This window comes from Mustela erminea, chromosome 3 (genome assembly GCF_009829155.1).
Source record: "Mustela erminea isolate mMusErm1 chromosome 3, mMusErm1.Pri, whole genome shotgun sequence".
NCBI lineage: Eukaryota > Metazoa > Chordata > Mammalia > Carnivora > Mustelidae > Mustela > Mustela erminea.
In genome coordinates this window covers 122,632,775-122,646,355 of record NC_045616.1, presented here as the reverse complement: position 1 = coordinate 122,646,355, position 13,581 = coordinate 122,632,775, and the positions used below count along the sequence as shown (strand labels likewise).

General features: G+C 54.9%; 1 protein-coding gene across 1 annotated transcript; it reads right to left on the bottom strand.

The window, feature by feature from the left end:
- Positions 1–989: 989 nt before the first annotated feature.
- On the bottom strand, positions 990–7,757 carry ARSI (arylsulfatase family member I). Its single transcript, XM_032337329.1, has 2 exons — positions 6,867–7,757; positions 990–3,256 (listed from the first exon to the last, which is right to left on the bottom strand). The coding sequence occupies exons 1-2, from the start codon at positions 7,184–7,186 to the stop codon at positions 1,849–1,851; spliced, it is 1,728 nt and encodes a 575-aa protein (XP_032193220.1). The 5' UTR covers positions 7,187–7,757; the 3' UTR covers positions 990–1,848.
- Positions 7,758–13,581: the final 5,824 nt, after the last annotated feature.

Sequence of the window (13,581 nt, the reverse complement as noted above, 5' to 3'; positions counted from 1 at the left end):
AGAGGCCTCCAGCGAACTGGTGGGAGCCGGGTGCTGCAGGAGAGCCCGGAGCCACACCATTCTGGAAGGGCACAGCCCTACAGCTGGGGAAGCACCCAGTGGAGCTGGTGTGTCCTGGAGAACGGGCAGACTCTGACCAACCCATCTGTGGGATATGCTGGGCCCAGGACAGCATCCCAGCGGACGACTTCTTCAGTCTCCCTCCTGAGCAGGCAGAAGCGCTGGCGGTGGCCGGAACCCAGAGGCCTCAGCCAGTCCCGGCCCCTGTGCTCTGTCCTGCACAGCGCAGGCATCGACCTCCTAGAGACAGAGAAAGATCCCGCTGGGGGCAGAGGAAGGGGCCCAGGCTATGGTCCGTCACCTCGGCCCTGCAGCCCCAGGCTAGACGCTCGCTGCTGGGCTCAGCTAGCTCTGCAGAGGGGATGCACTCTGGAACCTGTCCCCAAACCCCCTCCACTGCACCGCACCCAGCCCACCCCGCCCCGCCCGTCCTGCTCATCCACAAGCTGACGAGTCCTAACAGGCCTCCTTTGCCAGTGACAAAAATAACTATTTTCAAAATTCACAGCAGGGCTTTCGCCTACACACGCTGCACCGACTGGAACCTGAAGGGAGATATGCAGAACGCAATGTGCGGATAGAGGCACGCTCTGCAGCAAGCAGGCTCTGAGCCCCCTAGGCCCCTCCTCCCGCCACTCAGCCCATGCTCCCCACCACACACGTACAGGGGTCTCTGGAACGACCAAGTCGGAAGGGCTCTTAAATCATCCATTGTACACAGGGGGACACTGAGGCCCAGAGAGGCTCTGGGATTTGCCAGAGGTCGCCCGGTGGGCCTGTGGCAAGGCTGGGCCAAAACTCGTACATTCTGCTTCCCCACCAGCCTGTCTACCTCCTCTCCCACAGACTCGGTCAGTGGTGAGCTCCTACTTGCCCTCAGGAAGCACACACCCACACCGGTGCTCACAGACAGCCCTGCAGCCTTGGCGTCCATGTGACTGCATTTTAATCAAGTTCATGGGCTCCTCCACAACCATTACCTTGGCCGGTATATCTCTATAGCCCTGTGAGGTAGGCGGAGCTAGGGCTAACAACCCCATTTGCAGATGGGGAAATCAAGGCCCAAAGGGGAAAGGTTGGGTCCAAGGTCAAAGCAGCACCCAGTGTCCTGATTGTTAGTTCAGAGCTCTTTTCACAGCTGTTCCCATCACCCTTGATCCTGCTGTAGCTAACAGCCCAGTCTGTCCTCTGGGTGCTAGGGGCCAGAAGGAGAGCTTTCTCCCATAGCTCCCAGCACTTGTCTGGCCTCGAGATTGGCCCAAGCCATGGGAGGACCAGGAAAGTCAGCCCCTATCCCTCCACTTCTGCCCTCAGCACTCTGGCCCGACCACCATGCCTCAGCGAGGGTCCAGGCCTAGAGACGCCTCCATGTGGCCCCTCACCCAAGCAGTATCCCAGAGGTGCAGGCTTCAAGGGCAAGGTCCTCGAAGAGCTGGGAGGTGGCAAGGTCAACGGGAACTCCATCATGGCCCCAGGCGCCAGGTTCACTCCACGGAGCCACCAAGTCATTACAGCTCTTTCACCGAGCAAGACACGGAGGCCCTGAGAGCTCACGCAGGCCACTTGAGGTCACAGAGCAAGTCAATGGAGAGGTGGGACTGGAATCCAGGCAACCGTGTCTAGTTTATTCTCCCCCAGGCCAAGCTCCCCACCCTTCAATGGAGGATCTCTCTGCCCCATTTCCCTACAGGTGGGGATTTGACCTCAGGCCCCTTGGTGGGGTGGGGCAGGGCCAGGCCTGATTGGGTAAGTACATCTAGGGGGACAGAGATCATGACGTCCCCCCCATCAGATCCGCTGGGACATCAGCCTGGTGTTGAGTTTACGAAAAAAGGATCGAAGCTTGCAAATCTTGCATTTTTTCTTGCGGTGCCCTCGGGAGAAGCTTCGAGCCCTGCCTTCCTCTTCCTCCTCTTCCTCTTCTTCCTCATCACTGGCCCAGGGCCCCCAAGCACCCCCATTAAAGTCGGGATGGGCCCGCGGATTCTCAGCTGGGTAGCGCACAGGGATGGCTGTGCGGTTATAGTCCACCAGACGGGCCAGAAGGGCACGGACCACATCGGGCCGTTGGCCAGCCAGGTCCTCCCGTTCGTAGGGGTCAGCGCTGATGTTGAAGAGCCACACTGCCTGGCGGGCACTGGCCATGCGCTCGAGGTTCCACCAGCTGCCGGGAAAGGCGGCCAGCGTCTGCGGTGGGATCCAATCCCCATAGCCAGGGTCCCCTGTGAGCAGCTTCCACTCACCCACGCGGATGGCAGCCTGCACAGCCGTGTTCCAGATGCCAAAGCCAGCCTCCAGGGAGCCATGCCGGGCATGGTTGTAGAGGGGGTCGATATTGTGCAGGATCTCTGTGCGCGGCGAGGCCCGGCCCTCACTGATGGTGGGCCACACGTCATAGCCGTCTAGCCCATCCGCCGCCGAGGCAGTGCCACCTGCCAGACCCACCAGGGTCGGGTACCAGTCAGTGATGTGCACCAGCGCCCGGCTTGTCCGGCGCTTTCGCTTGAGCAGGGGGCTGTGGACGAAGCCGAGGCCACGCACACCCCCTTCCCAGTAAGTGCCCTTGCGTCCTCGCAGCGGCCAGTTGCTACCCCCGGAGAAGGTCTGGCCACCGTTGTCGCTAGAGAAGATGATGACACTGTTGTTGTAGAAACCGTAGCGCTTGAGGGCCCCGGTGATGTTGCGCACGGCCTCATCCATGCAGGTTACCATGGCCGCGTACTTGCGCCGGGCCACATTGCCCATGCCGCGGTAGCGGTACAGGTACTCGCGAGGGGACTGCAAGGGCGTGTGCACGGCCTGGAAGGCCACGTAGAGGAAGAGGGGCCGCCGGGGGCTGTGGCTAGCGAGGATGTGGCTGACCCGCTGGGCGTAGAGCATGGTGGAGTACTGGCCGCTGAGCCCCCAGGCCACGCTCTCGCCCTCGTGCAGGTCAAAGCCACACACCCCGGGCCCGTCACAGTTGTCGTAGGTGTAGTAGTCCACGTTGCCGGTGAGCGAGCCCAGGAAGGTGTCGAAGCCCCGGCGAGTGGGAAGGCACTCCTTCCGGTAGAAGCCCAGGTGCCACTTGCCCACCATGTGGGTGGAGTAGCCTGCCTCCTGCAGCTTCTGGGGCAGCGTCACCTGGTCCAGGGGCAGGCAGTTAGGCTGCCGAGGGCGGATGATGGAGTGTTGAAGTCCGGTGTGGATCTGGTACCTGGTGGGAAGAGGACAGCGTATGGAAGGCACAAGGAAGCTACAAACCACCACTCGGGCCAACCAAGCCCCCAGTGCCCTCCCTGAGGGGGGCTCTGCTCCCAGCACTTCCAGCAAATGCACAGTAATAGGCATGCAAAAAGCACTCCAAATGCGTTGTCTCAACAGAATCCTCAAAATCCTCAAAATCAATAGAAGCTGATTATTTATTGTTTGACAGATGAGGAGCCTGAAGCTTGGAATGGTTCAACCACTCATCCAGGATCACGCAGCCAGGAAGGTGGGGGAGTTAAGAGTCGAACCCAGGTTAATCATGACAAAAAAAAATAATAATAACTAATAACAAGTCCTCTCTCTGTGCTCGGCATTGTGCTAAGCCCTTTATACTAAGCATCTCACCAACTCCCCACTAACCTAGGGAGTGTATGCGTGTCATTATTATTCCCATTTTCCAAATAAGGAAACTGAGGCTCAGTAAGTTAAGTCATTTGCCAAGTGATTCAAACAATTAGTAACTGGAGTGGGGATCTAAATCCCAGGGGTCTTCAGAGACTTCAGAATTCCTAAGTTCTTTCAAAGAATGAGTCACTTTTGTTTCTGGGTTAACATTTAGTACACATGATCATCATCCTATGTGGCCATTGGGTTCTGCTTAGTTGTACGTGCTCGTGGGTCCAGTGGTATGTAATGGGGCTGTCCTTTACTCAACTTTGTATTCCCGGCATTCAGGTGATGTTTAAACAATCCTCAATTACGTCTGGAAGGAAAGAAGGAAGGAAGGAAGGCAGGCAGGCACTCAGGATTTTAGAGGCAGAAGGAACCGAAGTCAATTTCTAGTGTATTTATTCTGTCTTTAAAAACACAGGTCCAGGAGCACCTGGGTGGCTCAGTTGGTTAAGTGTCTGACTTTCACTCAGGTCATGATCTCAGGATCCAGGGATGGAGCGAGGAGTGGAGCCTTGCATCAGGCTCCGCACTCAGCAGGGGGTCTGCTAGTACCTCTCCTTCTCCCTCCGGCCCTCGCCGGTTCGTGCGCTCTCTCTCTCTCTCATAAATAAATAAAATCTTAAAAAAAAAAAAAAAAAGACAAACAAACAAACAGAAACCCCATGTCCAGAGGAGGGAAGGGCCTTGCTCAAGGTCACTCAGTGGTCAGGGGCAAAACCAGGACTTGAACATAAGTCCAAGCAGAGTCCAAACCCAGACTTGTCTCCAGCAAACTCAGCTGCCGTGTCTCTTCCCCCATGGTGGCCTCAGTGAGCTCACATAGACGGGTGAGCTGGGTAGGACGGCAGGTCTCTGAAAACCCTCCAGTTCCCAAATTTTATGAGACCAGTTCTCACGTGCCTGCCTATACATTCATGTGGCCCCTGGATCTGGGTCACTCACCCAGGCTGACGCTCTGAGGCAGGAGCAAATGGGTTAGCAGAATCCTGCATTCCTCATCTATTCATTCAAATCCCTTCTGCGGTCAAGGTCCCCATGTGATCTGCTTGTGGTGTCCAGCCTTTACTCAGGTCTTAAAAGCCCAGAGTAAATAAGAAGGCTAGAACTTCACAAGAGTCTTAGAATCCCACAGCTTTTTCTCACCCCAGAGGAATCCTAGTTAAGCCAAGACCTGACAACCTGACTCCTTTAACCCAGGCCTGGGGCGGGGGGAGGGGCTCTCCTATTTTTGGTTTCCTTAACTTAGAGCTCTCATCCTTAGTATCACTAGCTACTGTTGCCATTTTTATATTTGTCTCTACACCACATATATTATTTAATTTAAACTTCATTAAAAGCTACAGGGAAGACTATTATTATCCCCATTCCACAGCTAATGAAACTGAGGCTCTCAAAAGTACAGCACGGGCCCAACTGCAGACGGCTAGCCAGCAGGGGCTCCGAGCTTGGAACCCAGGTCTACACAGCTTGTGCTCAAATCCTCTCCGTGATGCTGGCTCTGCAGCCCCCAATCAAGCTAATGAATGATTCCATTTAATATGGGAAGTACCCCAGGGCCAAGCGGTGGCGGGGCCTCATCACAGGGCTGGGTACCTCAGAGGACCTGTTTGTAAAGTGGGCGGACCAGCTATGGGTCACCGAAGCCCGGCTGCAAGGGGGTAACATGAGAAACACTGACTCTCTCCAGCATCGCAGAGCACGACTGGATGCCTTAACAAACACTAATGAGAGTCGTCAGCATCAGTCAGATGGAGCCAGCTTGCAGGGGGCGGAGGGCAGACGCTGCCCAGCCACGCTCAGCTAACTTCCCAGATCAGGGGGTTGGAACCCAGCCCTGCCGGCTGCTCATTCCCCTGCTTCAACCGAAAGTCACCTCTCGAGAGAGAAATGCTAGCTTGTGCACAATTCTTGGAGATGCAGGTTCTTTTCCCCCTGCTGGAGGTTAGTCCACATTTGGCCCTCGCCAACACTACTGACGCCCCAACCCATAATACATACACCAGCCCCTCTTCCACACTTCCCCAGTTCTATCTCCCTCCCTCTCTGTTCCTGGAGCTGAATGCTGCGCTGCGAGCGGAGGAAGAAAAGGGACCTATTCGACTCCCAGCTCTGGGACCCCTGCCAACCACCTGGCCGCTCAGCCCCCTCTCCCACCGACCCCAAAGTTGGGCAGAGACATGAGTTGGCCCCCCACCCCCGACTCCATGCCTCAGTTTCTCCCACCCAGGGAAACAGGGAGAGCAAGGCTCTGGTTCCTGAGATCACGCTAATGGCTTTTGGGTAGAACTTTGGAGAAGGCATGACTTGGACCCTATCCAAGGAGGATTAGCTTCAGTCTTGCCAAAGGATTTTCTCCTAAGTGGCCAGAGTTTGCCTTCCACACCCCCACCTCCTGTTACCCTGCTCTTTTAATCCTGTAATCCAGCCGCCTTGCCTGTGGACAACTCCTTACGGAGAAAGCAGCACGTCTCCTGGGGGCTCCCAGCCAACTTAGGAGGATTTCGCAGATGAAAAAACAGAGGTTTGGAGAAGTGAAGGAACTAGTCACAGGTCAAAGCATCCTGTGTGTGTCTTTCTGCCCCCGCTACACGTTCCTTGGTTTCCTTTCCATGCAGCCCTCGGTTTGGGAACCCTGATCCCTCCGGTGACCTAGAAGCTCCCATTTATTATAGCCAAGCAGGATACATACAATTCATCTCATCCTAGCCTTCTTCAGGATAAACCCTGCCCTCCACTCTGTTTACGGACAGAGAAGGAAGCAGAGGCTTAGAGAAGCTGAATGATTTGCTCATGGCCTCCGGGTCTGTAATTAGAAGCAGGGTTAAAACCTAAGTGTCAGAGACTGCTGTGTGCCTCTCACAAAGGGATGCCCAGGTGTCTCCTTCGCATGGTGTACAGTGTGTGTCCTAGAACATCAGAAGGAGGAGACCTCAAAGATGATCCCATCCATTCAGTGTACAGTTGGAGAAACTGAGGCCCAGAGAGGGCAAAGGACTTAACTAATAATCACACAAGGCAACTGGAGATAGAATTGGCGGAGTCCTGGTTTCCCAGGTCCCAGAGGGGTTGGGGGTAGGGGGGCTTCTGGGAATGCAGAGGAAATCGACAGGCGGGATTTATTTGGGGCACACGGGGCCAGTCCCAGCAGCCTGGGGCATACCTACCTGCCAGTGAGAAGTTGGCTCCGCGAAGGCGTGCAGATGGGCTGAATATAATAATTCTCCAGCTTGACACCCTCGGCTGCCAGCCGGTCCAGTGTAGGGGTCTCGATATCGGAGCCGTGGTAGCCCACGTCGTGGTAGCCCTGGTCGTCGGTGAGGATGAAGATGATATGGGGAGGCTGGGGTGGAGCGGCCGTAGGCTGCTCCACACCGGCCTCCCCAGGCCCGTCAGCCACCAGACTCGGCTTGGCCCAGTCCCAGGACAGGTAGCCGAAGCTGAGCAGGCTGACCAGCGAGAAGCCAGTGAGGGCGTGCATCGCCATGCCGGCCCGCGCGTCCGGGCGCACAGGGTTCCCGGGGCCTCACCGCCTCGCGCGCCCAGGGCGCACGGCCCGCACAACGGCCGGCTGGCCCGCCTGGACGCTGCGAGATCGTTCAGCGGCCCCGGGGGCAGCCCAGAAGTTGGATCAGGACCGGAGGGGGGACCTGCGCGGCCGCAGCGGGGCGCTCTGGGGAGGTCAGGCCCGCGTAGAGCTGCCTCCCGCCGCCCGCGCGCCCGCCCTGCACCGCCCTCGCTCCCTCTTCCCCAGCTCAGCCGGGCCAGCCTGAGACTCGGCGTGGCTGCTTCCAAAAAGTGCTCTCCACCATCCTCTGACTCTCCCCTTCCTATTAGCCCTCGATTTCTCCCGCCTCCTAATTTCTCTCGCCTCTGCTTTCCTTTCCTCCTCCTCCCGACCCTCCAGCCCCCGGCCCTGCCTCTCGCCCCGCCCGAGTCCTGAGAACAGTCGGGCTCCCCGCAGGGAGGCGGGCAGGACCCCAGCGGGGAAGGGGAGGGAGGCACGGGTTGGGCGGGGCTGGGGGCGGGAGGGGACACCGCGGGAGAGAATGCGAAAAAGTTGTAACATCTGCCGGGGCAGAACCCCAGGTGGAGGGGCGGGACGGGGAGCAGCGGCTCCGCCCCCCGGGCGGGAAGCCCAGGCTCGGTCGGCCCTCTGGCTCCCTGGCTCCGGCCCCCTCCCGGACGTCCCGGGCGGAGAACAGGAGGGAGAGGGGCTGCTTGGAATTCAGTGGAACAGCTCCGGAATGGCCCGGTCAGACATTCCAAGATCTTGGAACCTTAGCACCTCTGTGTGCCAGCCCTGGAGGGGTCGCGCATCGTTTTCTATTCCAACCCGTTCGTTCTACAGTTGGAGAAACTGAAGCCCTGAGATAGGTAGAAACTGGTGTAAGTCACAGGGCATGTTAGTAACTTCTTCCCCGGGGGCTCGGTGGCTGCTAGAGTGGCAGTAGAGACCGCAGTGGAGAACAGGGACGCCTTTAGCAAGCGCCTGAGGCTGGAAATCAGGAAACAAGGTTCTTGACTTTGCCAGCTTCCCTCTCCCCATCCCGACCCCTCCCCCTCTTCATTCTGCCCTTCGGGGATAGAACGCCAGCGCTAAAATCCAGAGGGCTGGGGCTGTTGAATACATCTTGTATCCACAGGGTCCAGAAGTTAATCAGCACGTGTTGCATGAATGAATGGATGAGCGGGCCTCCCGCAGGAGTGCAGGCCAACTCTCACCCAAGGAAATCTCCCCAGCAGAGAAGGCAAGCTGGAGGACTTCTATGCCAGACAGGTATCATAAAGGGGTAAAGCAGGGGGATGGCTGTGTTGCCAGAGGGAAGGCAGGGGCTCCGGAGAGCCAAAGACAAGCCAAAGACCTCAGACTTGTGTCCTGCGGACCCTTGTCATGCAAGAGTGTGGGCCAGTGTTTCCAGATCTTCTGATTTTCCAAGAACACCCAAATCCGGATTATTATGAGAAATATCCCAACTGTTAAGTGCTAGCAACTAATGTAAAGCAAATTTAAGCACTGCACAGGCCAACTCAAACCTGAGGAATATGTTAGGCCGTCAGGTGCCTTTTGCCACTTCCGTTCTGCTTTATTGTTTTCCAAAGTTGTCCTAGGCTGCATTTTTAAATGGGAGAACTGAATTAAACAAAAGCAGTTAGGCTCCCTTACCACCAGCACTTCAGATGTTGGCTATGCTGAGCTCCAGGAGGGGAGCTGGTAAAGCTGTATTTTCCAATCTTATGTGGCCAAGGACCGTCCTTTCCACAGGGCTTCTAGAAGGGCCAGTGTCTGGGGAATTGAGGGGAACGAAGAGTGCCCAGGTGTGTCTTCTCTGCTAGCATCTTTCCCCTGCCAGTATGCTGTCATAATCTCTTCCCTCTTCCTTAAAACCACTGTGTGTGGGGAAAGAAACCAGACCTCCGGAATAGCAGCCGGAGTGAACCCACATTTTTTTGAAATGAGGGCTGCATGGAGCCAGCAGCTCCCGTTTACTCAGAGCCCCATAGTGAGGGTGACCAGATTTATCAGAAGGGAAAACTGAGCCTTTTGTTCTGGCCAAAAAAACGTTGAGGACAGACAGGAAAAATACAGCCTCCTGAGGGGAAATGCTGCTAAAACGGTGTTTCTGGAGGCTTCAGCCTGAAGGCTGTGCTGGAGGTCAAAGTGGGACAAGTCACGAGGGTCAGACGGACTTGGGTTTTGCAGTCTTCGCATTGTCCCAGACCTCGGTCAGGAGGAGTAGAAGTGGCCCAGGGAGAATGGCAAGGGAGGTGGGGTGGGGAGGGATGTAGCCTGGAAGGAAAGAGGCCTGGGGAGGTGGGGAGGGGAGATCACAGGCTGCAGATCTCGGGGTGGGGGTGGGGAGGGGGTGGGGTGTCAAAGGTACAATACAAGCTGAATTTCTAAGACTTCAAGACGGTGGGCTCTGACATCAAACTGCCTGTGTTCAAATCCTCCCTTTTATTTGGGATCAGGCCCTAGGGCAGATTATTTGGCCTCCCTCAGCCTCAATTTTTTCTTCTATAAAATGGGATGATAATATAAACGAGACACAGTACAGTGTTCAGGAAAGTGCTCAGCCCAGAGTAAGTACTCCGTGAAGGTGAATGATTATGATGGTTGTTCTCTGCGGTTCAGGAGGAGAAGACTAAGTCCTGTGGTTGAATGTTACCGGGAGGCAGATTTCAGGCCAATTTAAGGGATTACTTTTGTAGGAAATCTGGCGGTTTTCTTAATAAAAGGATGGCAGTGATGGGTGAATCAGCACATGGAGAGGAGTAGGTGGGACTCTGGGGCCCAGCTCATGTTCCCCAGCATTCTTGTTTAAGGGCCCCTTAGTACTCCCCCAAACCCATGGTGGTCTCAGGGGACATCTTTCCCCTCTAACGTTCTAGGCAAATGGACACTGGCCAGCAACTCTGAATGCCATTACACAGCCGGACCAGGCTGGAACACTTAGGCCGAACATTTCCAAAGGCTTAAGGATGCCGGGGCAGGGGAAGGGGGGCAGGGAATAAGCAAGGACTAACGTGAATCAAGTCGTATCGGTGTTAAGACGTGACTCACTCATCTTCCCTTTATGTTCCCTACAGGATGCCTACCTGCCTTCTTCCCTGAGACAATGTCCATCGGCCCTGTTGCCAACCAGATGGATTCAAGAACTCGAAAATGTCTCAAGTTCAGGCCCAAAATAAGTCTCAGAGAAACAGAAGTTCCCTCTTGAGCCAAGCTAGCCTTTGCAGTTTCTGTCTCAGGACCTACCTGTTTCCGAGGTGAATAACAGCAGAAACATCCATCCCCTACAGAGTGGGGAGATCTACCCCCTCCTTCACACAGGTGCACACTTCCCCATCACCCACAAAGAGCAGCTGCATTAAAACAGGACCAGAAACCTAACACCTGCTCACAGAACGCAGATCAGACAAGGTGGGGGTATAGCGCTGTTATTTCCCGCCGGACTTCAAAAAGCTCTGAGCTCCGTGTTACTAGCACAAGGCAAAAGGGGCAAAAAGTGCCCATCTGCCCAGAAGGGATAGAGATTCTGAACTGAAATGGGGAGCAAAACTGAAGGACTTTGAAAGTTCTTTCCAACTTGAAAATGTTATGATTTGGATTATTTACCCATAGAAAACTGTTTGGGATGCGGAGATCTAAAAGTGAAAAAGTGGGTGGGTCCGTTTTGTGGCTTTGTCTTTCATTGCTGTGTGTGTGGTGTAGGTGTAGGTGTGTGTGTATGTTTGGCCATTTTTGAGCTAAAATTAACTCAGTACAGATAATATTTTCTTCTGACTTAATTGACCTTGGCAAAGATCTTTTGCACAGATTATGCATGCTCTTGTCCTCTGGAGGTCAATTTGTGTAAACTGGGCCAAGTCAAGGACTGGAAAGATAACACAGAAGTCGTCTGGACAGTCAAAAATGTCTTAGAATTCAATTCCTTAATTCAGAGTAGAGCTCTTCAGCCTTTCCCCAGTCCAGGCCTACTGACTCTTGCTTTGTATGCAATAGTTACAAGACTAACGACTGTGTTTCCAATCTGAGAATATTGGAGAAAGTTCAGAGGGAATAAAGTAGACGGTGGCTCGAGGCACTTGCCTGTTTTGTAGTAATACAGATTCACAGTGAAAGTGTCAGGGAGAAACAAAAGAATAAACATAAAAATCAGACAAGTGAATTTCCCCAAAGCGGGGGAGATTAGGGCCATTTGGTGCCCAAGCAAAGAGCTATGTCCACGGGCACCACCAAATCATGGCCATGCCACAGAAGGGAATGTGGGGTCACCCTTCGGCACTTAAATTCTGTTCAAGATCCTCTTTTTAAGAAAGCTGGAGAAAGGGGCGCCTGGATGTCTCAGTGGGTTAAAGCCTCTGCCTTCGGCTCAGGTCATGATCCCAGGGTCCTCGGATCCAGCCTGGCATCAGCATCGATGGCATCAGCATCAGGCTCTCTGCTCAGCAGGGAGCCTGCTTCCCCACCCCCTCTCTCTCTGCCTACTTGTGATCTCTGTCGGTCAAATAAACAAAATCTTTAAAAGAAAGAAAGAAAGCTGGAGAAGGCATCCGCGATGTTTTAAGGTTTCTATCAAAACTGGTTACTTTGAGTGGTTCCTGCTGTAAGCCCAGGTTCAGCTTCAGCTGGAGAGCACCTTCCCCAAAGATTCAGGCTCAGGCAGCGGTTCTGCACTGAGGAGGATGCAGCTCTGCCCAGGTGCCGGAGGTCGGGCTCCCCAGCAGCAGGCCGGGCTCAACGGCCTCCTGCCTCTCCTCAGAGCCCTTGGAGGCCAGTATTCCATTCCTCGCACTTAAGCCCTGCAAGCTCCTGGGGCTTGAGAGGGCGTGGGGCGTGTGGGATGTGGCACTCAGCACACTGAGTGGGAGCCCAGAATTCGGCTCCTGGCATCCTTTCCAACAATCAGACCGTCTCCTCCTAATGAGCAGTTTCTCTATTTGCAAAATGCCTCCCCCAGAGAAAATTCCACAGGTTTCTTTCGCCCTCCAGTCTAGTGGCCACAGGTTCTCACTTTAACTCCCACGCTTGACTGGTGCCTCGTTAGTTACAATGAATGAACGATCCTAGGTGAGGTCAGAGGTGTTTTAGGAAGCCGTGCTGGGTGCAGCCCACAGACGACTGACCGCCCAGAGAAGCCACTCTCTCCGGGGGTAGGGGTGGGGGCAGGCTGAGGGGCATCCAAGACCCAGTCCTTGCTGGATATTATTTGGACAAAATGGTTCTAGGAGGAAGAGCATTTTCCCTCTTGATGGCGGTACACCTCCTTCTGTATTTCTGAGCAGGGAGACACACTCCCGACCCTTGCTTCCGGTCCTCTTGGTGGTCTCACCGAGTCCCCCTTGTTTTAGCATCAGGATCCCCGTATCAGACTTCTGAACCGCGAGTGCCAAGAGCCAGGGCACCCTGGTCCCTTGCCTTTAACCCTTCACGGGGCCCCAGTCCTGGGCATTTCAATGGCTCCTTTCTCTGGCGCTCAATGAAACATTCTTCCGAGCAGGTTATTGAAAGCAGAGCTCCGGGTCCACAATGGGCGCTCTGTGCTCACAGCCGCTGCCCAATCTGTTTGCCCAGCTCGACTGCGGCCTTGCCTCTCCGCACACTCCCCACCCTCCACCCACCCGACCCCGGCCCCACCTCGAGGCCAGCTCAAAGGGAGGCCGTATGAAAGGACTTGTTCTCCACCTTCTCAGAAGTTCCCGCCTGGCCTCTGCCAGCCTTGGGAGGAATTAGCCCAGCGGGACCCAGGCTTGCCTCCAGCCCGTCCATCCGGGGCTCTGCCCACTTTGATGTCCAGAGGTTTCCGTCCTCCCTGGTCAGCTGGCTTCTCTTTCACACGCTCACACCAGGTGGGACTTTCAGAGAAAGAGGTGAAGTCCCAGAGAGTGAGACTGAAAGTGAGGGGCCCTGAGATCCAGATAAGTGGAGGGGCTCGCAAAAGTGAGGCTGCCCGGCTGCCCACTAGCGTCCCCCCACCCCAGGTTCAGGGAAGGAAAGAGTGCCCGGTTGAGACCCCGGGAGCCAATGGCTGTGTTCCAGCCCAGCTCTGCCATTGGCTAGCTGTGTGACTTAGCTACCTGAGTCGACCTCTCGGTGCCCCGGTTTTCTTGTTTGTAAAACAGGAATAATTATAGTAGCTACTTCATAAGGTTGTTGTAAGGCTTACAGCAGACAAGGCATGAGCCTCTCTGAGCATGAAGACTGGTGCCTTATAAGCTCTCATGAAAAGATAGCTGTTGTTATTATTGTTACTATATTTAAATTCTATTGTTATAATACTTGGAGTTTATTCCTACAAGTCCATAGCCTCAGGGACAAAAATCTGCATTCCCTTGATCAAGCCCTTTTTCTCTTCCAGAATTTTCCATGGCTAGCTA